The sequence below is a fragment of the Schistocerca piceifrons genome, chromosome X (genome assembly GCF_021461385.2).
Source record: "Schistocerca piceifrons isolate TAMUIC-IGC-003096 chromosome X, iqSchPice1.1, whole genome shotgun sequence".
Classification (NCBI taxonomy): domain Eukaryota; kingdom Metazoa; phylum Arthropoda; class Insecta; order Orthoptera; family Acrididae; genus Schistocerca; species Schistocerca piceifrons.
This window is the reverse complement of record NC_060149.1, coordinates 881,017,340-881,044,482: the sequence shown is the minus strand read 5'-3', so window position 1 is coordinate 881,044,482 and position 27,143 is coordinate 881,017,340. Positions and strand designations below refer to the sequence as shown.

The 27,143-nt window shown below is 39.2% G+C and overlaps 1 protein-coding gene across 2 annotated transcripts in view; it reads left to right on the top strand.

The window, feature by feature from the left end:
• LOC124721466 (serine/arginine repetitive matrix protein 2-like) overlaps positions 1–27,143 on the top strand; it is a 156,740-nt gene that overhangs the window by 59,358 nt on the left and 70,239 nt on the right. For both annotated transcript variants that reach the window (XM_047246457.1, XM_047246456.1), the window contains exons 4-5: positions 17,897–24,582; positions 24,675–24,801. In XM_047246457.1, the coding sequence (XP_047102413.1) occupies positions 17,897–24,582; positions 24,675–24,801 (6,813 nt within the window). The remainder of the gene's footprint in view (positions 1–17,896; positions 24,583–24,674; positions 24,802–27,143) is intronic.

Sequence of the window (27,143 nt, the reverse complement as noted above, 5' to 3'; positions counted from 1 at the left end):
TAGATTATTTTTATCTATCCATTTATATTGCAACTTTCATGTTTGTAATGTTATTTTATCCATGTTGGATCTTGTGAATTCTTCAGCTATTAATGACTGTATGTGAATAATGCAATGAGCCACAAATGTTATTAAATTGTTTTATTTCAGTTGGTTTCAGGCTATCGTGCTTATTGACAGATGGCTAACATTTACAACTCCATTGATGTTTTGGTTAGCAGCATGTCATCCTCTCTTACTCTGCATGAGAATATTTGAATATTTAGAGCCACTTTACATATTGTTTCAAAAAACATGCCGATGTTCTCGCATTTGCTTAGATATACTCTTACATGTGTTCCAGTAGATAGCAACTACTTTTGTTGTGGTCCTGATGGTCATCAAAGGAAATTTATATGCTGTTGCATTGCAAACAGCACACAAATTGTAAATATGTTGCTGTGGCACACTTCATAATATTCTTAATGACAGTTATTCACACTTGCGTTTCTGGTTACAGTGCAAAGAGTATCTGTTAAGCATAGATATGAAGATATAATTCATTTCCTATTGAGCACCGATGTAAACCAAGCAAAGAAGACATGTGGGATGTGCAACATGTTAATAACAGAAAAATGCTTGTACTCTGAGATTCAACTTGTTGTTAAAGGCTATATGAAATGTTGCTTTTTTTTCCCAACAACTGCTAGCAGAAATTTTATCAAAATATAAGTCTTCAGATTGCATAGTATGAATTACACACATGTATATGTACAGGACCTTTTGATGCTCATTACAGTTTATAGTTAGTTTAGGAAAATACACAAATTAAAAAGGTGGAGGGTAGGATGAAGGCAACACATTTGCTTAATATTGGAGTACAGATTTGCGTAACTTTACATTGACAGCATAAACAGGTTGTTTCGTATTTTTTTCAAGTGACAGAGTATATGTTTTAGGAAGTGTTGAAATAAAGAAAAATTGTTATTAGACTACTCTGAGTGTGTTGATTTTGGTGTCTGATCTCTTTCTGTTTTCTAAGGAAATTATGTAGAAATTGTTTGTTAGCTAGCTCCAGTTGCTCATTTAGAATGCTTTCAGGTGAACTGAGGATGTGAATATATATTTCTAGTTCCTCCAAGAGGTCCATTTTCTTGTTTTTATTACTAGTATGTAATACCTTGAAGTTTATGTTGATACATGTGAGTGGCTATTGCAGATTTATTTAAAGTTTTTAGTCTAAAGGCATCCATGTGTTCAGAGTGTGAATATATTTAAGTTTTTGCTGGTGTGGCTAAGATAGAAGCTGGGCAATTGTTACAAACAATTTTGTAAATTCCAGATTTTTTGTGAGTTAGGCTGGTGATTATGGTGCTGTGGGTTATGTTTTGTTGCACAGTTTCATTGGTGTGGAAATTTATTTGAACTTCTGTCTTTCAGAAAAGATTTACAATTTGCCACAAGATTATGTCTAGGAAGTGAATATAGGCAAATAGTTCCTTTTCTGCTGGTGGTTGTGAATTTATTGCAGGTAATTTTATGTTCGTAATTTTATTGTACAGGCAATAAATTATTTGTGTCACATTCCAAACTGTTTATACATTCAAAAACTGCGAAGTGAAGCTTATGAAGACAGGTCAAGCTCTAAAGTTTAACAAGGCCTCTCTAGCTTTTAATGTAATCCCTGACTACGTAAACATTAACACTAACAGTTAGAGTAAATCTGTTGTACAAATGGCCAAGTGTATGTGCATAGTAATGTGGTTACCAACTGAAATCAAATCCCTCCCTCAAACAAAAAGACACTCTTAATAAATAAATGTATAAACTGCATCTCGATCTCCACAATCGGATGCCTCCTACAGAATTCTTGCACATCTTAGATAAGATCTGTAGACAAATAAGCAAAGAACAGCTAACCACCTCCATAATACATAAAAAGAAAATCCAGCCACTTACATCAAAATTAACACATTATCCTACTGACTCCCCTTAAACCCCAGACATTGAATTTTATGATAGAGTAGTAAACACCATCAGTATTTCATTTGATGAAGATGTACTTAGTTTACTGAGTAAAGGTCTCAGGTATAACATTGGACTAAAACTCGATGACAAAATGTCAAAGAATTTATTGTCAACACAAAAATTCTACATCTACATCTACATACATACTCCGCAATCCACCATACGGTGCGTGGTGGAGGGTACCTCGTACCACAACTAGCATCTTCTCTCCCTGTTCCACTCCCAAACAGAACGAGGGAAAAATGACTGCCTATATGCCTCTGTATGAGCCTTAATCTCTCTTATCTTATCTCTGTGGTCTTTCTGCGAAATATAAGTTGGTGGCAGTAAAACTGTACTGCAGTCAGCCTCAAATGCTGGTTCTCTAAATTTCCTCAGTAGTGATTCACGAAAAGAGCACCTCTTTTCCTCTAGAGACTCCCACCCGATTTCCTCAAGCATTTCCGTAACACTCGCGTGATGATCAAACCTACCAGTAACAAATCTAGCAGCCCGCCTCTGAATTGCTTCTATGTCCTCCCTGAGTCCGACCTGATAGGGATCCCAAATGCTTGAGTAGTACTCAAGAATAGGTCGTATTAGTGTTTTATAAGCGGTCTCCTTTACAGATGAACCACATCTTTCCTAAATTCTACCAATGAACCGAAGACGACTATCCGCCTTCCCCACAATTGCCATTACATGCTTGTTCCACTTCATATCGCTCTGCAATGTTAGTCCCAAATATTTAATTGACGTGACTGTGTCAACCGCTGCACTACTAATGGAGTATTCAAACATTACGGGATTCTTTTTCCTATTCATGTGCATTAATTTACATTTACCTATATTTAGAGTTAGCTGGCATTCCTTACACCAATCACAAATCCTGTCCAAGTCATCTTGTATCCTCCTACAGTCATTCGACGACGACAACTTCCCGTACACCGCAGCATCATCAGCAAACAGCCACACATTGCTATCCACTTTATCCAAAACATCATTTATGTAGATGGAAAACAACAACGGACCTATCACACTTTCCTGGGGCACTCCAGATGATAACCTCACCTCTGATGAACACTCACCATCGAGGACAATGTACTGGGTTCTATTACTTAAGAAGTCTTCGAGCCACTCACATATTTGGGAACCAATCCCGTATGCTTGTACCTTAGTTAGGTGTCTGAAGTGGGGCACTGAGTCAATCGCTTTCTGTAAGTCGAGGAATATGGCATCTGTCTGATACCCTTCATCCATGGTTCGCAAGATATCATGTGAAAAAAGGGCAAGTTGCGTTCTAAAGCCGTGCTGATGCCTGGACAGCAGCTTCTCTGTCTCAAGGAAATTCATTATATTCAAACTGAGAATATGTTTGAGAATTACATGTGACCCAGCGAGATTTAGCCCAAGTGGACAAGATGCTGTAAATTTAGAAGCTAAACAAATTATTGCAGGAAATCTACAATCATTGCACAACTCTGGGAAAACTGATTAAAAAATACCCAGTAAAATTAACAAAAAAAATTGCTAACAACAAATCCCTTGTTGTTAAGACAGATAACAGTAAAACTGCAGTAGTTGTGTATGAAGAAGATTACATCAGTAAAACCCCACAATTCTTTCTTTAGAATAACAAAAGAACTGAAGGTGGACACTAAACCTAAATATCAAGCTGAACTTAGGAAATTAAGAATTCTGATTACCTTTTATTAGATGCTGATGTGTAATGTAACATTTTCAGGAACCCCTTACTACCTAAGCTTTCAGCCCACCATTCATAAACATCGTTGCCCAATACATCCCAGTGCCGATTCAAGGTACAGCCCTGTGTATTACATCTCTAAGAAGCTTAAAGATACCCCCAACTTTTACACAGTTGAAGACGTCTTTGCCAAAAAAAATCCCCAAGAACTTATTGATGACATCACTGATGTTCACATACCAGACAATGTTAGATTTGCATCCGTGGACATTGTTAATTTGTACATGCACACCTGTCCTTGAAGTTCAAGTCAAAAAAATAAAAAAGATCTTTAGATATAAAGACATTAGAATTAATTCTATTTCCCATTCAGCAAGATGATCTATATACAGCCAGATGGTCTAGCAATTTAAAGCAGTCATACAGGTCTTTTAGATGATATTTATATCAACCATTTGGAAAATAAGTTTTTCAGGACCAATACCCATTTAACCCTTTCACTGCTATGGATGTATATATAATGCTGCAGCATTCCCCAGATGCTATGGACATGTATACATGTCCTGCTACACCATTCTCCAGGTGCTGTGGATGTGCTGCAGACAAGTTACTTCCATATCTTGGCAAATAAAAAAATTTTGAGTATTTATCATACAACATGTGTGCCTCATTGTGTGCTATTATGTGTAAAAATCCTTTGTTTCGATATCTTGAATCTTTTATAAGATATGATGACTGTTACGACCACACGGTTCGTGATGTGTAAGGGAGAGAATGGGTGTGTTGTGTGCATTTGTCCATCAGATATAAAACCCAGTAACTCAAGAATGAAATGATATATCATTCTGCTCTCGATTTTAAATAACATTTTATACCCTATCAACATTTCATTCACTGCAATGTATGAGCTAAAGTCAACCATACACAAAGTTTGCAGAATGCATTTTTATCTCTACAAACTCTTAAAATTTTGTGCAATGTTTTACTTAATTTGGTGCACTGCAGTAAGTGTGAGAGATTAGAAAAAGAAATACGTTTCTTATTTTCAGAAAATCGGATGATAAGTATTACATATTGGCTGGAATGCTGTCTAGCATAAACACCAGCATATGGCAAGCAGTACAGTCATAACAAAATTACTCTCAGCATGGGATGCAGAGCATTTCTGTAGCAGTGAAAGAATTAAGAGATAAACTTATTCATTACAAAAGGCATGTTGGAGAGACAAACATCATTTTCAGTGATACAGTAAATGAAATAGAATCATTTTCAAATGCCATGAGGGACGTGCACCTAACTTCAAATTCACCATTGAACATCAGACAGATAAGGGTATCAGTTTCCTTTATCTTAGAATAAAAAAAAGCTGAATCATAAGCATGAGTCTGAAATTCATAGAAAACCCGCAACCAAAGATGTAATTATAAGTAGTTCTTCATGCCACAGTGCAGAATATGTCTATTTCAGGTCTATTTAAACTGTATAATTAAAATGCCCCTCAGTTCATTTGCCAAGGAAAAATAAATCCAAAACTGTAGCTAAATATAATGGTTATGACCCACAAATAATTGACTGCCTGTATAATAAAATTAAAAATAGAAAATTACTTGCAGTAAATTCACAACCACCAGCTGAAAAAGAACAGTTTGTATGCATTCCCTTTCTAGGAACAATCTCATAGCAAGTCGCAAATCTTTTCCGGTGGGTAGGAGTTCAAATCAGTTTTCACACCAATAACACTGTGCAACAAAAAATAATCCATAGCAACAAAATTACCAATCTAGACCTCGAAAAATCAGGAACCTACAAATTGTTTGTAACAAGTGCCCAAGCTTATATCTTGGCCAGATCAGCAGAAGGTTTGAGATGAGATACTGTTAACACATGGATGGCTTTAGAGTATAAAATTTAAATAAATCTGCAATAGGCACTAATATGGAACAACATAAACAGTCTGTTTCTAGCATTAAAAATAACTTGGAGGGCTGGTCCCGGCGGAGGTTCGAGTCCTCCCTCGGGCATGGGTGTGTGTGTTTGTCCTTAGGATAATTTAGTTTAAGTAGTGTGTAAGCTTAGGGACTGATGACCTTAGCAGTTAAGTCCCATAAGATATCACAAATTTGAACATCTTACATACTATTAATAAAGGTAATAAAATGGATCTCTTGGAGGAACTAGAAAGATATATTCACACCTTCAGTTCACCCCAATGCATTCTAAATGACAGACTGGAACTAGCTAACAAACAATTTCTACATAATTTCCTTGGACTGTTCACACAAAGTAAACACAGCATAGACCTCAAACAGTCAAAAATCTGCACAAGAATATCCTCACTGCAATAGAAAACCACCAACAATACATAACATTCTAACTTCTACTATAGAAAACAAAGAGAAAGAACAGACACACTGAGGTTAGCCTAATAACATTTTTTGTAAACATTTTATCAGCTTCTAATACATACTGCTATGTAACTTGAGAAAAATTGAAACAACCTATTTATGATGTCAGTATAAAGTTATATAAATCTTTACTCAACCGTTAAGCAACTGCGTTGCCTTCATCGTACCATTCACCTTTTTAATTTTGTATTTCCTCAAACTAACTTATAAACTATTGTTATCACCAAAAAGTCTGTGTATACATATGTGTGTACATATGTCTTAATTTATAGTATGCAGTCTGATAACTTTATGATCTTTCATTAAAATTTCTGCTATGAGTTGTTGAAGAAAATAAAATGAAAACAACCTTTCTATAGTCCTTTAAAAATAAGTTCACTCTTGGAGTACAATCATTTTTCTGTTATTAACATGTTGCCATGGAGGTATAATAAGGGCAGGTGGCACTACAGACACACACTATAAACTGCTTTGAAGCTGGTGCTGCCCTGTAAGTAGCACGTAAAAGTTACCAGACTGCTATTTACAATTGCATCCTGTTCTTAATTTCTGTTGTGTCCATGGAAAAATTGTTTTAAATAGTAAATGTTACTGTGTGTGTCCTTTTTTTTTTCCCCCACCTGGATAGGTGGTGTGTGGGTCTGCTCCTGTGAACTGCTTCTGTAATATAGGCCGAGAGTGAAGGAAGCGAGTAGGAGCAGGAGAGGTGAAGCACTTTGGTACTGTGTATAACTTTAACACTTTTAATAGAGTCCAAAACACAAGTAAATATCAAATGCGTACATAACTTTGGCTAGTATGAGCACGTAGGTGTGAAGCCATAGACCATGTCTAATCATGTGAAGTTAGGATGACTGTTCTGTATAATCTCAAAACTAACAAATACTCATTTCTGTCCAAATTTTAATTGAACGTAACGAATACAAAGTGTCAATAGCAAGCTAGCCCACTCGGTAGTAGAAGCGATATTTCCAGGCCATCTGCTGTTAATGACAAGAGGCAGAAATCAAGACGGCACTCACTGAGCTCCACAGCATCGGCCAGAGAACGCTGTGGTCGGCGTAGTTAGTCTTCTCTCGTAGTACCAACTTGCAAGAGCGTGCACCTATGTTGTGGCATTGTAACTATCGACGCCACAAATTTTTTCGATAACACAGTGTCAGAAAGACATTTTCAGACGTTTTTCTGATCTTAAAGGCATATTTGGTCCATTAATGTGATGCATTTGGCCTCTGTAATGTAAATTCCTTTTTGTTACACATTTTGTATAACAGTAAACACACATGTGATGTGAAAAGGCTGCTTTTGTAACCCTGCAATTTCTTTAATAAAAAACTACAAAACTGATGTTCTGTCTATGTCCTCTTCCTGAAAATTCTGAGAACATATTTTACTATGTCTGGATGGTTTGCAATATTTCCTTCTCACAGTTCTCATCCAGAGTGCTCTTCAAGTTGTAGTGATAGGAAATCTAAAGTAAAATAACAGAAATAAAATCACTACAGTAAAAGTAACCAGCACAACTAAGATTCATATGCACAAAAGAAAATACAGCTTGAAGGAAATGTGACACTTTAGACTATAATTAGACCAATTAGTATACTTGTAAATGATGCAAGCTGATATTTTTTGTATCAGAATACTTCCACCAGAAGGTAATGTTTGGTGCTACTAAGATGACGGACGTTAGCTTCAAGTTCATGATGTCATGACAACACCCTGTATTATACCTCACCTGTGTTACACATCACACACATCATCTGTGCTCAATAGGTAATGGATTATATCTTTGTTTAGTGGATACCTTTTGCACCGTAAACAAAAACATTAATCGAGTGTAAAGAAAATGTGTGACTCCTTAACAGTTTAAAGCTCATGTGCAACTCCATAACAGTTATTAAGAATATTATGAAGTATTGTGAAGTGTATCACAGTGGTGCATTTACAATGTGTGTGCTCTTTGCAACACAACACCGTGTACATCATCTCTGATAAGCATCAGGACCATAAAAAAACTAGTTGCTATCCTCTGGAACACATGTTAAGTGTTTAAAACTATTTCACCTTATATCTAAATGAATGTAAGCACAGAGTCATGTTTTTATCAGTGAAACAACAGATAAAGTGACTCTAAATATTAAAATATTCTTGTGCACTGTACGAGCAGATGACATGCTGCTAATCAAAACAGCAATGTGACTAGAAATGTTAGCCATTTGGCAGTGGGCATGGTAGCCCAAAACCAGTTATGGGACTGAAATAAAGCAATTTAAAAGCATTTGTGGCTCACTGTTATCCACCAACCTTTATGTCTGTGTGTATGTAATTTTGCCTATGAGATTGTCCATGGAGATCTGTCCTAATGTTATCTAATCTTTTTATCGCTAAGCCATCCAAAAATTCCAAGCAAGTCATTATACAAACTTTAAGATGAAAACTGTAGAGCAACAGTGTTAGTTTGAGTTGATTATTATAAGCAAACTATCTGCTGTTTATCTAATTATCTTTGTATTACTTAATGCAGTGTTTATTAATGAATACCGAGTGAGGTGGCACAGTAGTTAGCACATTGGACTCACATTTGGGAGGACTACAGTTCAAACCCGTGTTCGGCCATCTAGATTTAGGTTTTCTGTAATTTCCTTAAATCGCTTTAGGAAAATGCTGAAATGGTTCCTTTGAAAGGCATGGCCAATTTCCTTCCCCAACATTGACCCAATCCGAGCATGTGCTCCATCTCTAATGACCTCAATGTCAATGGCGCATTATACCCAATCTTCCTTCCTTCCTTTATCAGTGGATCAAATGGCAACTAGTACTGCCAATAGCACACTTAAAATCCAGCATTTTTCAAGATAATTTTTGTTTGTTTCTGCTATTGTGGATCACAATACACATTACAGCCACAATACTGTGATGCTAGAAGGTAGTTTTCATGGAATTCATTGTGAAGGATAAACAGGACATCAATACATAGTACAAAAGTAGGAGATGGAAATAAATGTTAAAAATCAGATAGCCTTGAGTCGGTCACAGGTAGAATACATGAAGTGGCATGAAAAAGATTGTGATTTCCATGTAGGTCTGGAAGTAAGAAGCAGAAACAGTCACTGTGTTTAAAAGCTTTGCTGGTGGCTGTGACAAATATTAAGTGCTTCATTAGTGTGTATGACAAAAGGAAGATGTCTTGAATATGAAATCTGTATATACCAGGCTCAGAAGTGTTGAATTGTCATGTAAAATTTCACTGCCTAAGTGGGAAGGGAGTACGGTGCTGTGAAGATGTTTGTGGATATTGATGTGGGAAAATAACTATGAAACAGGGAACAGAGAGGAGCAGAGACTATAATGAAAATGGGGATGGGTGGTAGACAAACCAAGAATGTTTTGTTCATACTGCAATGTACTCCATCCCCACCACTGGTAAAGATCACAACTTTAAATGCAAAGCAACATGTGAAACCATGTGTACTGTTTACCAACTAACATGTGTTTACATCATCCCTTTTTATATCGAAATGATCTCTGCTATACTGGCTGAGCACATGAACTGTTTCAGAATAACTGTACCTTGAGGATACATAGTAGTCAGTTGTTAGTCATTCTGTACAGTGTGACTCATTTGATCTGAGTGTCTGGTACACCACAGGAGCCATTTGGATCCTTCTACCGAGTACTAGATACCTTAAACTCTCGAGATGGGAATTAGGGCTCCCCCATATTCTTGCATTCTACCACGTCATTGACGTAACCTCTGTTAACAATCACTGGTTTTTTCTTTGGTAGAATTTTATTATGTACTTAGTTATTTACTGTCTTACATCATTTTATCTTTATTTGGTTCCATCATCCTCCCCCCCCCCCCCCCCCCCCCCCTCTCTCTCTCTCTCTCTCTCTCTCTCTCTCTCTCTCTCTCTCTCTCTCTCATTTTGCTTTTTCCCAGTCTTTTTTTCCATTTTCCCCCCTAGCCTGTAATTACACTAATCATTTCACTTGTCATTTCTCTTCGTCATTAACACATTTTTATTTCTCACTCTGTCTGAAGCAGACACATTGCTTACCAATTTACTTATTTGGACCTTCTCTTGTCTTTCGTGACTTCTTCTTTATCTTTGCTTCCCATCATTCTTACAACAGGTGGGTTCCTCTCAGGAGGTTTGAGTGACCTGTCCCTTCTTTCCAACCTTCCTTTCTTTTTTTTTGTGAAGAAGAAACTTAAAGGTTCATAAAGCTGAGTGCAATTCTGTACTGTTAAGTGTGTCTGTCAGCAAGTACTAGAGGTCTGCCTGCTGAAGGTAGTACTGGCCAGCCATTGTGTTCCCTTGTAATTTTACAAGTAAGTTCATTGCTTCATTCCAAGATAGAAGAAAAGGCTGAGAATGATAGGTAAATTAGAGAGCATTCGGAAACATGCTAGAGCAACATGTATGCATATTGTTGAAGACCATAATGCTAAAATTTAGAGTTGGCCTTTATCCACCAGGGGATTTCAAAAGAGTGATGAAGATGATGAATGTTAGTAGCAGCTTATATAACAGAAACATGAGTCACTATTTTGTTCTGATGGGCCCAGATGCATTTCATTATACTTACATTCTGTCAGAGTAGAGTTCAAATCACATTCTGGCCATTTATATGTATGTTTTGTGCAATTTCCTTGATTAAGCGGATGCTGGAATGGTTTTTTGAGACGTTCATGGCTGATTTCTTTTCCCATTGTTAACCTGTCTGAGCCTGTACTCCATCTCCAATGACTAGATCACTGTAATAAATTAATCCCTAATCTTGCTTCCTTCTTTCATTCTTAATCTACATTCCATTCCTCTGCAGATGTTATTGTTGACTACGAAGAAAATATTAGGAAAGTGTATTTCATTCTAAATATAACTTCATAGTAAAATGTAAATTTTTTGTGGGATATGCTGCAGAGGTTCAACTACCTAAACTGAAAAATGTCTTTATTTGTATCCATTGGGGTTCTTTCTTTTGTGAAGCTTGTGCATTATGTTATAAATGTAACACTGTAATCTTTGTATTTGTGGTGAATGTGTGTTGTGTATTGCTGTGTTTTGTAATGATGTCAGTGATGATGGTGGTGGTTATGATGATGATGATGATGATGATGATGATGATGATGATGATGATGATGATAAGAGTGAAGGAAAATGGTGAAACCTAGTGCTGGCACATAGCTTACTTCTCTCTAATAGCAACAAGAGGGTTGTGGAGCTTAAATGCCCCAATCTGATTGATGGATTACAGTCAACAGTTTCACATGTCCTCACTGGGTAAGATATGTGGAAGGAATAGTAAGAACAGGGAGATAAAAGTTAACATAAAATATAAAATAAGTTTCTGAAAATAACAAAAAAATGAGTTAGCTACAAGAAATGCTCTTTGGGAATAATGGAAAAGGTGTGTGTAGAAAAGAAGCTGGAACAGGTTTCATTGCAGAATATAAGTGATAGTTTGCAGTTGATGCTGGAGTTTGGGGTGTTGAGATTTTAGTTCAGGAAAACTGTGTATGGACAGTAATATTATAGAGAATGGTTTTACATAAGATCAGCACCTAACAACAGCAGAGGTGATGAATGCATAGAAAAATTTGAAACAGTGTATAAAGCATCTACAGTAGATTAAGTAGAGGCTATGTGGAAAGATATGAGAGTAACTGTGACAATTCAAAGAGAATACAACATAATAGATTAAAGAGTAAGGAAACATAATGTAGGAAATATTTTGAGGCAGCATTGGAGGTACAGAATCAAGAAACAAATTGTGAGGAAGAGAGATAAAGTAAGGTGACAGTATATGGAAATACAAAACTGATACGAAACATGAATTGTGGGGTGTCAAGCAAAATTAAAAACATTTTTGGAAAGCTGACTGAGAAATTGAGCGAAAGAGGAGAAGGGTACAGTTTATATTTTTGTACCTTTTAATTGTAACAGCAGTATACATAATTGTGAAAGTAATGGGAAAACAAGGATGAATCAAGGTTACTGCCCCTCATTTCTGCTAAGCAGATACGCTTGGTTTGATTATTTCAACTTAGACCTTGCCATATTTAATGTTTACTGTCAATGAATTTTGACATATTCTTTTTGTAACATCATTTTCAGTACCACAGTTTCAAAATCCTTTATGTCACAAGACTCAACTCATACGGACATTCTGTGTTGCTGACTAACATATGTTTCCTGAAGTAAATGGCCACACCTTCGCCTTCATGTTGTATTCTGTCATGAAATGATTCTAGAGTGTAATATTGTAATCAGATTAATGAATTCTATTCATAGATTTCTAGTGTTCCATAACTACTGCATGAGAAGCCAGTTCTGTAATTAATGATTCAAAAACATTGGCACTTTTTATTTTCGGCCTTCTACGCTGTAATTGAAAAAAAAATTTTCTGTTGTTGGTGTTGGTATTTATGAGCCACACATGAATTATATACATTGAAATTTCTAGTTTTGAAACTGCTGATGTGATTGACATTTACACTAAATTTTTTCTATGATTCAGCGTAGTCACAGAATTGAATGTCACACCTTATATAACTGTACTGCTTATTTTATGATGACTTCTACTGTAAAATTTGATGGTTACAGTTTGCCCTTGGCCATTTGCTTGTAAATTAATATTGTGTCCTCATCTTGACAGAATAAATTTAATGCTCATTTTCGTAATGTTGAGTGCTGAATTATGCACCATCTATATTGGCTTTCTTGTTGGAAGAAACTTTTTGTACTTTAACATAAGTTGGAAAACCTGCAGTTATGTCCCATACTTTTACTTTCTGTAGGGAAACTCTCCTGTCCTGTCTTGATCACATTGCAATTGTTCTTTCCATGTGACTCACAAATACTGCTCACTTCACTTCCACTGTTCATGGCAGAATGTGCTACAGTGGATGTATTGTGTTCCAAATGTACACTTCTTTCACATTTTTGTTGAATTTCTGCTTTTTTGAATATAGGCGTTATGCAACACATTTGCCCACTTATTGAAGAAGTTAAGATTTATTTTGAAAATTTCAGCATAGTTTGCATCAACATTGTCTCACATTATGCTGCTTGAAATCTGTTTGCACTCATTTTTAACTTATTGATAATAAGTAATATACATTTATTCAGTTTCAAAATTTAATCCTTAAAATTGGTGAACACTATCTTCTTATCAGTGAAATGAAAATTTTTTGTGCAGAAATACGTAACTGATTTTTAAATTTGTCAGCACTTTGGAACTGATATGTGAAAGAGATAAAAAGTATTCATGGAGTTTTGTCAGACATAATGCCTGCCAAAGGAAAAGAGCAGCCAGGGAATATGTGCCAACTGAGACATTTAATTCATCTCTCACTGCCGAATGGAACTGAACCAAAACCAAAAATGTAAGAGTGAGAAAACAATTCAAACTTAGGAGTAAATTGCAAAAGTAAGATAGCAGGTATATCAGATGTGTGGTTGAGAATAGTGCAGTAAATGGAAAAGAATGTTAGTGTTTGCCATCAAGTTGGTAATGAAGTCATTACAGACTGTGTACAAGCACTTATTGTGGAAAAATGAGGAAGGATATCAGGCATGTCAGTTTCTAACTAACCATCCTGAAATTTGTCTTAAGTGATTTTGGGAAACTAAGAGAAGACTAAATCTAGATAACCAGTTTGGGAACTGAACTGCTATAATGAGATTTCAGTGCCTTAATGACTGTACAAAGTTGTTCTGTGAATAAATGGAAAAGAGAGAGGGAGGATGAATAAAAAAGAAATAAAGCCTGTACATCTGTAATTCAGTAGTTCAGATGCTGTCAGAGTATTAATAAAGAAATTTGGCATTTAAAGTGACTTTGACCTTCAGAAATATTTTGTGTGCAAGTATTGAAAGTACCTAGTGACAATGTGATTAGGATCTCTCATAGCTGACTACATGGTGATATTTTACAATTGAATAACTCCAATACCATGTGCATAGTAAAGCAATACTTCATTGATTCAAATGTCTTTTTTTTCTGAACGATATATAGCAGAAATTTAAAACAAATAATGGAATGACTTACTTAGACTTAGTTTGTCCAGTGCTATTTAGCATATCGGGCAACAAGTTTCCTCCAGTGTACTCAGTCAGTTTCTACATTTCCAGCTCCCTACCAGTTCGTATCCATGCACTGAAGATCCTTTGCAAAAGTTCGTTTCTAGATGTTAAAAGGTCTTCCTCTACTTCAGTATCCATCTGTTCATTTCCATAACAATCCTTATTAGGGGATTCTTCCATTTTTTATGTGTAGAACATGCTCCATTCTTTCAGCCACAATTTTATACAGACTGCGTAGACCACCTCTTCTCAGCAATTCGTCATTTGAAATGTGGTCTTAATAGCTGATCTTCAAAATCTGCCTCAAGTATTGTTAGTGATAAACATTGAGCTTGTGTGTGCTGATTTTGCTGACATTTTCTGTGTCTGACATGCGTATATGGCCATCAGTAGGATGGTAGGGGAGTACAGCCAAAGCTATGTGGATATACTTACAGAGTGTAATTGCCATGTGCATTTAGATGGCATTTGTTGGAAGGCTTGAGACATAACAAGTTAGAAACTTCTCCTTCTGTTATGTTTTCTACTGTCTTGAATAACTGAATTCCATATTCAGTGCAGTTGTACACAAAATATATAAAATTTACTTGAATATGTTAACCCTCCTAGTACCACTGGGGGCAATATGACCCCATAAGTACATCGGAAATGCAGATCTTCCTTGTTTTTGAAACTATTATTTTCAAACTATGGCTTTCTCCATCTGTGTCTATTCTGTCCGATGATGTTTTGTTCATTTTTGTATTTACAACACATTAAAATGTATTCATGATTTTTGCACTGAATGCCAACATGACCCCAATCTAAATTTCATTTTGTTTCTCGAACATAATATTTATGAAAACATGATCATTACTGGTAACATTGAACAATTGTAAAATATTTTTTTAAAATTTTGGTACATTAAAACACTGCCAGTATACTCGGTGTCAATCATTTGGGGTCTACATGACCCTGGTGGTACTCAGTGAGACAAAAATCCTGGTAGCACGGGGGTTAATTCAGTTGGTTCTATCAATGTTCCCATCTATAGCGACACAATTAGTTTTGTGATGAACTCGCTTAGTTAAAAGTTCTAGATATCCGGAAATTCTACTCCAGTATGTAATGGAAAGGCATTTTGGGCAGATCCATAGAATTCAAGGTATTGTGACTACTCATTTGAAAGCAGATACTCCATTCTTTCTGAAAACATAATTTGCATTAACTAAAGCTAATTAACTTACAAAATAACTGGCACTGAAAGTTCAGATAAACGTATTTTCCATTGCTTATTTCACCTTTATGCTTTCTAGATTCTGTCCTTCGACGTGGTACTTTTGTTACTATATTTGTTCAAAATCAGATAATACCTGTTACTAATTACTTAGGCCACTAATTAAGATTTTGCATAATTTATCATAATCCGAAATTATTTTGAATGTGGGTGCCATACTCATAGTGTGTGTATTCTGAACACGGAATTGTAACGATGTTGCATATACTTTTATAATTCATTAATCTCAAAACTTTTCTTAGACCAGAAAACAGTTAAGTCTTACAGTCCATTCAATACAGCAAAATCTAACCTAGCCAATTTCCAAAATATTATGTAGTTTCTGTGCTTAGCAAATATCTGTATGGCACTCGTTAAATAGGCCACCCCACCCCAAATTCATCAGTCTCAGGTGAGCAAGCAACTGTGTAACAGCTCTGTGAAAGTCTGTGCTTATAAATCATACACAACTACTAAAATGTACCGTATCCAAGTCAGATCTCATGTCATGTAATGTGTCATGTATCGTCTCAGTGTCAGTATCTTGTAATTATTTCACATTGTGTGTTTGCATTCGACTATGATTAACTTTGACAATGGTGTGTTGGTAAGATAACTGTCCAGTTCAGTTGTAGAAAGTGTTTAATATGAACATCCTTTCATTGTGCTATCTCATCTAATTGTAATGTTTTTTGCTCAGCCTGAAAAATGTTATGCTACTAAGGGGAAATTATTCTTTGAATGAACATAGTGACTAATACTGTAAGTTTCTGTTGATTGTCCTTTTTGCCACACTAAACAATTGCTATTTATTTTCTCAAGGGTAGGTCTACTGCACTAAAACTGGATAGAAAGAACTGTAACTAAGTGCAATATGTAACATTCCTTTACCTGCATTTAACAGAAACTTGTGAAACCTGAACTGGCCATCAACCGTTAACCTTTCAAAAGTGGCAATATCCAGCATTAAATACTATGTAGGCTACTTTATTTGAACTATTCTTCTGTAATCAACAGTATTCAGCATGTTACCGTGATTGAGAGAAGGGATGCCAGCTGCTGAGGGCAACAAAGCAGATGAAGTGAATTATTTACAGACTGAAGAAGCTTTTCTACTTCTGCTGGTGATGTCTGCATTTACATTGCCATTATTACAGATAAGGCCGCTGAGATATGGAAATTAGTCAACATCTTGCAGTACCTTCTGCTACACAATAATTTAAGTATATACATCTCTACTTTTGTGCCCTTTGTTTTTGTTTTGTCACTATTTATTATTCGCCCTACAGAACTGGTCATTCCATCCTCTGTGGTGGTCATTAATTGTAACTTTGTAGTGTTTCTGCCAGATCCATAAGTGTAGATTGCTCATTAAAATCTATACCTGTTGCCCATAGTTTTTCTCATTATTAAATTTATGACTAATATTAAAATGAATGGTGACAAAATGGAACATTGTCTGATGCCTGTCAGAACACTAAGGAAAGTGTTGTCCCCTCTTTCTGTTCTTATATAGCAACGCAATCGTGATATAGATTTCTTAAAACATCAATGAGACTGACAGGAATTCCATATAGCCTCACAATGGAATGAAAGGTGGAGGATAACTAGAAGTATATGCAATAAGTCACGGAGAATATATTGATAATTATCTTTTTTATAGGCTAAGTTTATAATGCTGGAATTTAAGTGGACCTTGGGATGTGGTAAACAAGAAATACAGAGTTATTATATAAACTAAAGGAGAAAAAAAAGGATGCAGTAGTGTCTGGAAGTAATGCCTAAAATTATGTTGTGAAGGAGGGAGAACATGCTGGAGGGGAGGGGGGGGGGGGGTGAAATGGTAGGTGAAATATTTTAGTCCCAAAAAAAGTACAAGGAGGGATGGCTTCAGTCTATCAATTCTCACTCTAAATCCTCCAAAACTGTCATTATTTCAAAATTCCTTTATGTGATGAGGTGCAACAAGTTAGATAATTGACAAAGATGTGGGACTTAGGGGTGTGAGATGTACCTTTTCTCCTATGGTTTGTTTTAGACAGGGAGCTGCCATTAGCTGTTTCCTGTACTGAAATTCTTCACAGTTTCTACAAAATAAATAAAAAGAAAAGTGGACCACATTAAGTTGCTACAATCCCATACAGATCTTTTAAGTACAGCTGGCACATTTAATGTAGTGGCTACAGACCTGTACTGGTCTGCCGACACGTGAGTCTGTGTGTGCTACTGTCCATGACTGGTACTTCCATCTCCCCTTATAGATGACTTGGAATTTCAGCAGTTTAAATTACTTCATGCACATGAATGCTAAAATACTAAATATGTTCACAGGTACATGATGACTTGCAGCAATCCTGCACTAGTGTAGTTGGGAGTAGAGCCTTTGTATTAAGTGCTGCCATTTCATATACTTAGATGACGGATGTAAGCACTGTATTTTTATTTGTTTCAGTGCCATCAAAATTCAGCCGATATGATGATGACAATTCAGATAATAGTGATGAAGATTTTATGGGCTACTGTGGTACAAATGGAGTTGAAGAAGATGAAAGTGCAGAGGAAGATTCTGACATATTGTTACTAGATACAAATGAAGAAGAAAGTCTGGAAAAACTAATGGATGAATTAGAAGAAGAGATAAAGAAAACTGAAAGGACTTCACTGTCTGTAACAAGTGCAGATGACAGTGAAACGGAGGTACCGGAAAAAAGTGTTCTGCAGGAAGAAACTGATGTAAAAGTTTGCCGTGATCAACAACTGGAGTCTTGTGTGAGTGATGTGTGTGTTCAGCCTGATGTTGTGAGTGAAAATTCTGTGACAATTAGTGCTCTGCAAGGAACAACAAAAGAAGTGATCAGAAGCACTGTGGATGCTGCATATGACAATGGACAACCACTTTCCTCTGTAAAAGCCCAAGAAACATGTACTCTGCTAATTTCAGTGCCAGTATCTACAGTGAAGACCACAGACAATGAACCAGCTGCTCAGGCTGAAAATTCCCATATTACTTTAAAAATGTCTCAAATATCAAGGCATTCACCACCTGATAATAAGTACATCAAATGTTCCAATAAGAGTGTAATAACCCCAAACCAGTCCCCTGTTCATTCACCTGGGCAATGTAGCCATCCAGAAAATTGTCAAAGCCAAGGGTCTTCGTTGTACAAAACCACCTCATGTAGTCCTGGAGCAACCCACAATACAAGCAGAGTTTCAGACTCATCTTCAATATATAATTCAGTGTCTCAAGTGGAAAGGTCTCAGGTTCACGATAACAGATCTCAAAGCACAAAATCCCCAGTCTATCAACGATCACGAACTCCGGCATCACCATCTAGGACTACTACTTCAAAAATAAGAAACTCCTTCAGCCGATCACGCAGTCCAAGATCTCCATTGCGAATTCGAAGGTCACCTGCACATGCTGTGAAATCACGAAGCCCCAAGTCACCTGTACGTAAACTAAGTCCTCATAATTGTAGATCACCGATTTATGATTCAAGACCATATACACAAACGTCACCAGTTCACTCTCTTCAATCACAGAGCCCACATTCTCCTTGCAGTAGTGATAGGTTTCATAGTCCTTCACGCATTCATAGGTCTTCGAGAATTTCTACATCAAAATCTCCAGGTCACCAAGTGAGGTCACCTAGCCCAAGACCTTCCACTCATTTGCGAAGATCTTGCAGTCCGAGATCAAGTCCTATCAGGCATACATCTCGGTCTCCAAGATCAAGTCCTATCAGGCATACATCTCGGTCTCCAAGATCAAGTCCTCATAACCAGAAATCTCGTAGTCCAAGATCAATTGCTCACAAGCGACAATCCTGCAGTCCGAGGTCTGCTACTCACTTGCGAAGATCTTGCAGTCCAAGATCAGCTGTGACTATGTGGAGATCTCTTAGTCCAGGACCAGCATCAAGTATGCGTATATCTTGCAGTCCAGGACCATCATCAACTATGAGATCTCATAGTCCAGCACCAGTGATAAGTATGCGGAGATCATGCAGTCCGGGGCCAGCAATGACCATGTGTAGATCACACAGTCCAGGACCGCTGACGAACATACAGAGGTCACGCAGTCCAGAGCCACTGACGAACATGCCGAGGTCAAGGAGTCCAGGGCCTGTGAAGAACATGCGGAGGTCACACAGTTCAGGGCCGGCGATGAGCATGCGGAGGTCGTGCAGTCCAGGGCCACAGACAGGCAGGCGGAGGTCACGCAGTCCAGGGCCACAGACAAGCAGGCGGAGGTCACGCAGTCCAGGGCCACAGACAAGCAGGCAGAGGTCACGCAGTCGAGGGCCACAGACAAGCAGGCGGAGGTCACGCAGTCCAGGGCTGCAGATGAGCAGGCAGAGATCATGCAGTCCAGGGTCAGGGACAAGCATGCGGAGATCACGGAGTCCAGGGCCAGTGACAAGCATGTGGAGGTCACGGAGTCCCGGGCCAGTAAAGAGCAAGCGGAGGTCATGCAGCCCAGGGCCAGTGAAGAGCAAGCGGAGGTCATGCAGCCCAGGGCCAGTGAAGAGCAAGCGGAGGTCATGCAGCCCAGGGCCAGTGAAGAGCAAGCGGAGGTCACGCAGTCCAGGGCCAGCAAAGAGCATGCGGAGGTCACGCAGTCCAGGGCCAGCAAAGAGCATGCGGAGGTCACGCAGTCCAGGGCCAGCAAAGAGCATGCGGAGGTCACGTAGCCCAGGGCCAGCAACGAACATGCGGAGATCACACAGTCCAGGGCCAGCAACGAGCATGCGGAGATCACACAGTCCAGGGCCAGCGACAAGAATGCGGAGATCACGCAGTCCACAGCCAGTGACGAGCATGCGGAGATCACCCAGTCCAGTGGCAGCAAGGAACAGGTGGAGGTCACGCAGTCCAGGTCCAGTGAGGAGCAGGCAGAGATCACGCAGCCCAGGTCCAGCGAGGAGCATGCTGAGATCACGCAGTCCAGGCCCAATGACGAGCATGCGGAGATCACGCAGTCCAGGGCCAAGGACGAGCATGCGGAGATCACGCAGTCCAGGGCCGAGGACGAGCATGCGGAGATCACGCAGCCCAGGGCCAAGGACGAGCATGCGTAGATCACGCAGCCCAGGGCCAAGGACGAGCATGCGTAGATCACGCAGCCCAGGGCCAAGGACGAGCATGCGTAGATCACGCAGCCCAGGGCCAAGGACGAGCTTGCGTAGATCACGCAGCCCAGGGCCAAGGACGAGCATGTGTAGATCACGCAGTCCAGGGTCAGTGACGAGCATGCGTAGATCGCGCAGTCCTGGGCCAGTGACGAGCAAGCGTAGATCGCGCAGTCCAGGGCCAGTGACGAGCAAGCATAAATCACGCAGTCCAGGACCAGCAAAGAACATGCGTAGATCGCGCAGTCCAGGACCAACAACAAATACACGGAGATCTCATAGTCCAGGACCTGCAAGGAATGCAAGGAGATCTCACAGCCCGAGACCAGCAATGAGTGCACGGAGATCCCGCAGTCCTGGACCGACAGTGAGTACGCGGAGATCTCGCAGTCCAGGACCTGCAACATGTACACGGAGATCACGCAGTTCAGGACCAGCAATGAGCACACGGAGATCTCGCAGTCCAAGACCAGCAGTGAACACACGGAGATCTCGCAGTCCAGGTCCGGCAGTCAGCACACGGAGATCTCGCAGTCCAGGACGGGCAGTGAGCACACGGAGATCTCGCAGTCCAGGACGGGGAATGAGCACACGGAGATCTCGCAGTCCAGGACCGGCAGTGAGCACACGGAGATCTCGCAGTCCAGGAAGGGCAGTGGGCACACGGAGATCTCGCAGTCCAGGAAGGGCAGTGGGCACACGGAGATCTCGCAGTCCAGGAAGGGGAGTGGGCACACAGAGATCTCGCAGTCCAGGATGGGCAATGAGCACACGGAGATCTCGCAGTCCGGGAAGGGGAGTGGGCACGAAGAGATCTCGCAGTCCAGGACAGGCAATGAGCACACGGAGATCTCGCAGTCCAGGACGGGCAGTGAGCACACAGAGATCTTGCAGTCCAGGACTGACAGTGAGCACACGGAGATCTCGCAGTCCAGGACGGACAGTGAGCACACGGAGATCTCGCAGTCCGGGACCGGCAATGTGCACACGAAGATCTCGCAGTCCAGGACCGGCAAAGTGCACACGAAGATCTCGCAGTCCAGGACCGGCAATGACTACACGAAGATCTCGCAGTACAGGATCGGCAAAGTGCACACGAAGATCTCGCAGTCCAGGACCGGCAATGACTACACGAAGATCTCGCAGTCCAGGACCGACAATGACCACACGAAGATCTCGCAGTCCAGGACCAGCAATGACCACACGAAGATCTCGCAGTCCAGGACCGACCAAGAGTACAAGGAGATCTCGCAGTCCAGGAGTGGCTAAGAGCAAACGGAGGTCTCACAGTCCAGGACCGGCCAAAGGCACACGGATATCTCGCAGTCCAGGACCGGAAATGAGCTCAAACAGATCTCGCAGTCCAGGACCACTAATGGGCATTCATAGATCTCACAGCCCAAGACCTGTAACATGTATGAAAAGATCTCGCAGTCCACGGCCATCTTCTAGTACCCGGAGATCTCGCAGTCCGAGACCATCTACCGATACCCAAAGATCTCACAGTCCAAGACCAGTTAACAGTACTCGAAGATCTCGCAGTCCAAGACCAGCTGGTAGTGTGCGAAGATCTCACAGTCCAAGACCATCTGTGAGTGTGCTGAGATCTCACAGTCCCAGACCAGCAGTGAGTATGCGAAGATCTCGCAGCCCGAGACCAATAGTGAGTACTCGTAGATCTCGGAGTCCAAGATCAGCTTCTGATATGCGGAGATCGCACAGTCCAAGACCACGTACTAATCTGCGTAGATCTAGAAGTCCAAGCCCTGCCACTAATATACGGAAGTCTCGCAGTCCAAGAACAGCAGCTAAGGTACAGAGATCTGTTAGTCCAACACCAGCCTCTAATATGCAGAGCTCTATTAGCCCAAGACCAGCCACAAATTTGAGAAGATCTCTGAGTCCAGGACCAGGTACTAATATTCGGAGATCTCCCAGTCCAAGACCAATGGCTATTGTACGAAGATCTCTCAGTCCAAGACCACCTGCTAAAATACGGAGATCTTTTAGTCCACAGCCAGCTGCTAAGATACGAAGATCAGGAAGTCCCAGACCAACTGCTAATGTTTGTAGATCTGGCAGTCCAAGAACAGCCACAAAGGTACTGAGATCTAATAGTCCAAGACCAGCTGCTCATGTGCGGAGCTCTGGTAGTCCAAGAAGAGTTGCTCTGATAAAGAGATCTGGTAGTCCGAGACAAACTGCTCAGATGTGCATATCTTTTAGTCCAAGATTAACTGAACACAGGAGGAAATCCTCTAGTCCCAGATCATGTACTCGCATGCAGAAGTCGTGTAGCCCTAGGTCAGCCACCCAAATACGGAGATCTTGTAGTCCCAGACAAGTCAGTCAGATGAAGAGGTCTCGTAGTCCCACTTGGTCTCCAGCTAGAAAATCTGCATCACAATTCAGAAAGCTGTCAAGATCACCATCTAGGAGATATTCTGACAACCATTATTCTCCTTCACATTCCAGATGCTCTAGAAAGCAATCATTATCACCAAGATCCAGAAATTACATTTCACCAGGCAGGTCTGGCTCACCAAGGGAAAGACAAAAGTCACCACAATGCAAAATATCTCCAGTTAGAATGCAGGCACATGACCGGAGAAGTATTACATCACAGAAGAAATCCATTTCTCCAAAGTGCAGGAGGAATTCGCTATCACCAGGAAAAGGATATGTAAAGTCACCCATTATCCAAAGAACATTTGCATCACCCAAAAGACACTCACCAGATGTGCAGCGGAAGAGATCACCTATAAATTTTCCTTCAAATACGTCAAATGTTTCAAAACATGCCATGCAGAGAAGCAAATCACCAGTTTCAAGAGTTTCGAATTCGCCTCCAATAAGTCTAGAGCAACTACATTTGAATAGGAAGCATTCAAAGGGTAGGAGCCCATCTCCCTGTCCAATTAAAATGTATGGTGTATCAAGTACCAGAAAAAAGTCCCCAGAAAAGCTACCAAGAAAATCATCTCATATGTCTTCTAAAGACAGAGAAAATGTGCATTACACAGCATCTCCATATGACCATCAGGTCTCTACTTCTCCAGAGGTGAAACCTTCTCACACGGATAAATGTTACAGAAGTCCACAAAGAAAAGCATCACCACATTTAATGGCATCATTTTCACCTCTCTCTCCACAGAACTCATTCTCTTTCTCAGGGGCTCATGAAGATGATCATTCATTATGGAGAAAAGATGTAGGTTTAATTCATGGAAAGCCCATGCATGACAATCGAAAGAATAATACATCAGTAGAAGAATTATATTGTCATTCAGATAACCCCTCAACCCAGAAAAGTCGGAGTCAGACACCAAGCCTGAGCCCGTCACCTGAGAAAAACTCTGAGTCAGAAAATAAATACTATACAGTACCTCTCAGAATCCAAACCTCATCTCTAGGTTACAAGAATCCCCCTGTTTCTAATTCTTTGAAAAACAATGACATCAGTTGTTGGCAAGGAGCTTCACCATGCTCAGTTACCACTGATAGTGGCAGCAAAGTTAAGTCATTAAGAAAAAATCATGATGAAAGTGTTACACAGACCAGATCTGAGCTGATGTCCAAAAATTGCACAAAAAAAACAGAAAGAAAAACTTCACATAAATATAGGATGAAAGATAAAAACAAGAAAGGACATATAGTGGCGATGTGTCAGGATGAACCAAAGTCATTGACACTAAACTCTGATGTTATCGACACAGGTAGAAGTATGGTGAATGATAATGTTCCTATTCAGGAGACTAAAAAAAGAAAATTTGATTCCTCAGATTCTCTTGAACATTCTTGTAAAACAAATAGCTTGGATCAGTTATCAGAAACTAAGGTAGAGAAGGAAATGGAAACTGTCACTAAAATAGCTAATACCCCCAATGACAGAACCTTAGATGAACTTGAAGATCTTTTGGACTTGGAATTAGATAAATCAGTTGATTTATGGGAAAGTGATGAATCAGAAAATGAGCATTTTCATCAAGAAACAAAGACCCTGGTGAGTAGGCGTGCTGTGTTGATTTTTGTCCTATTGAATTGTTAAAGCAGAAATAAAATCGTTCTCCAGTAAATGAGGTTTTGCAATTTCAGGAAAAATCTTTAGATTTAGCTGAAGATCAGCACTCAAGAACTTCTGGTATGGAAAAGGACAGTGCAGTTGCGAAAGGAAGACTGAAGGACACCACTGGTGAAAAATTAAACTTCTCTACCACAGGAGGTAAATACATACCTAAATTGGCAGCATCACCTTCAATAGGAATTGTTTATTTTCACAAAAATGTTCCATTTTCCAAATTATCATATGTTGTGCCACTTTTCATTTGTGAAAATTTGATGTTACACAGTTCCTAGGTCAAACAGCAACAGCTGTAAAGTATTCGATAAACATGTTGCAATGTTTGTCATTCATAAAGTTTTTTTTTTTTTTTAATGGCAAGTATATCAAGTGTAATATTGGCTTAAGTTCATTTTTCCTAATCCCTTCCACGAGGGTGCGCGCGCGCGCGCCCACACACACACACACACACACACACACACACACACACACACACACACACACACACAGCAAAGTGAGTGTGTGTTTTTTTGCGAGGGAGGGGGCGAGGGCTGATGAGGCACCACTGACACACCCATAGTGCATTGTCAGTATTCTATTGCCACAGACTGTATATCATGCATCTCCAGTAAATTCAGTGAGTTATTAAGTGATGCTGAAAATGTGATTGCTTGGAAAATAAAAGAACAATTTCTTGAATTATCAATAATTTTTACTCTCACACTCTGTTTCTTTTGCAAAAAATTCTGTGTTTATTAGTCCGCTTCACATATATTGTTTATTTGGTGTGATGAAACACATGTAGAGTACGATGATATTTCACAGTGGATGTTCATTATCAGTTATTATTCTCAGTAATTAGTTATATGTAGAATTACCATTTTGTTTCATCTTCGAATTTATACAAGCTTTATCTCCTCCACTGAGAGCAAACAATAAACTAAAAATCTAATAAGCCATTAATCTTGGTTGCTTTATTTCTCAAGCAGGCCTGCCAGCCTTATCCATTAGCACATTCATGTAAGACTACTTTATGTAAATTACCAATTAAATTTGCCATTTGCCAATTACATTTACATATATATGACTCAAGTGATGTGAAACTGTAACTAAAGACCTAGACTGGGGGGGGGGGGGGGGGGGAATTCTTTTTGTCAGTATCCTATACAATGAATGTGGATATTCTGGTTTCAGTAGTCTCTTTGACGCACAGTGCTTACAACTCTACTGTATAGCATACTTTGAATAAATAAATATTTGCCACAACTTTGAAATATGAAAAAGTCTTGATCACACAATTGTTTATTAAGCATTGGCCTTTAAGAATTTCCTCATCAGACTGAAACTGTAAAATAAAGTGTACAAAGAAATTAATAACAACAAATATGTACTAATATAAGTATGCATTTTAATGGTCCATACACAGAAGTTTCAATTAATATTATACTCACATTTAAATCAAACTTCAGTAAAAAGCTCATGAAAATGAGCACACAGACTGAGTATAATGAAGATCTCATCAAGCCATATTTTACAGTGCCATTGTCAATTCGAAAGGAACCAGTTCCAAACTGACTGTTGCAGTTAAGCTATTTAAGAAGTAAATGAAACACAATAGGTAATGCCAGCTTAGACCACAGAAATTAATTCAAAGAGTGACTTTGCAAAGAACAATACATTGCAATGAATGCAATGCACTACATGTCAGAACATTGTGAGCAACTTAACAAAGGTATGTGTATGCTACTTTTATGGAAGAGAAACTCATGTATTGACATTAGGTAAAATTGACATAGCATGAAATGTGCGTTGTTAGGTAATGTCTTGAATGCAACCCTTCCCTGTCCCATGTAGCTTCACTGGATGTTGTTAACTTGTACTCTCATATAGCAATTAATGAAACTTGATATAATTAGAAAGAATTTATTGACCCGTAATGTGCTTTCCCATAGTGAGGTTACGGAATTAATTGAGTTACTAGAATTGATTTTGTTTTTCAGCTGACTTGGTCTAGTTGTTCTAAGAGTGCTTAGATTAGGCGTAATAATCTAGTCTTCATGAGCTATATGTGATGCAGCCACTATAGCTGATTGTACATTAGTTATCTTCCACCGTGTTAGATGATGCCACCATTTTCATGGGCTGTTCTGATGTAGCTATCTCACCAGGCTTCCTCTGTAGGAGTCTGCCCCAAGAGATGGAGCCACTGTTCGTGCAGCCTTGCTGTGTAGCTCCATTAATTACAGATGCTCATGTCACATCAGTACTTAACACTTCACTAACATTAATACTTCATACTATTCATTTGACTTACTTTACAATGTCACCACAGCATGTGTGTGCTTCCATGTCGTGGGTTTCACGCTATGGGCACAGTAAATTTAACATCTCCTCTTCGATACATGTGCATTATGTTGTGGTTAACCTTATGAAAGTTGAACATTTAGGGTTTGCTATCATTTCAAAGAACTTATTTTTGTTGCGTATAACTCTGCATTTCCATA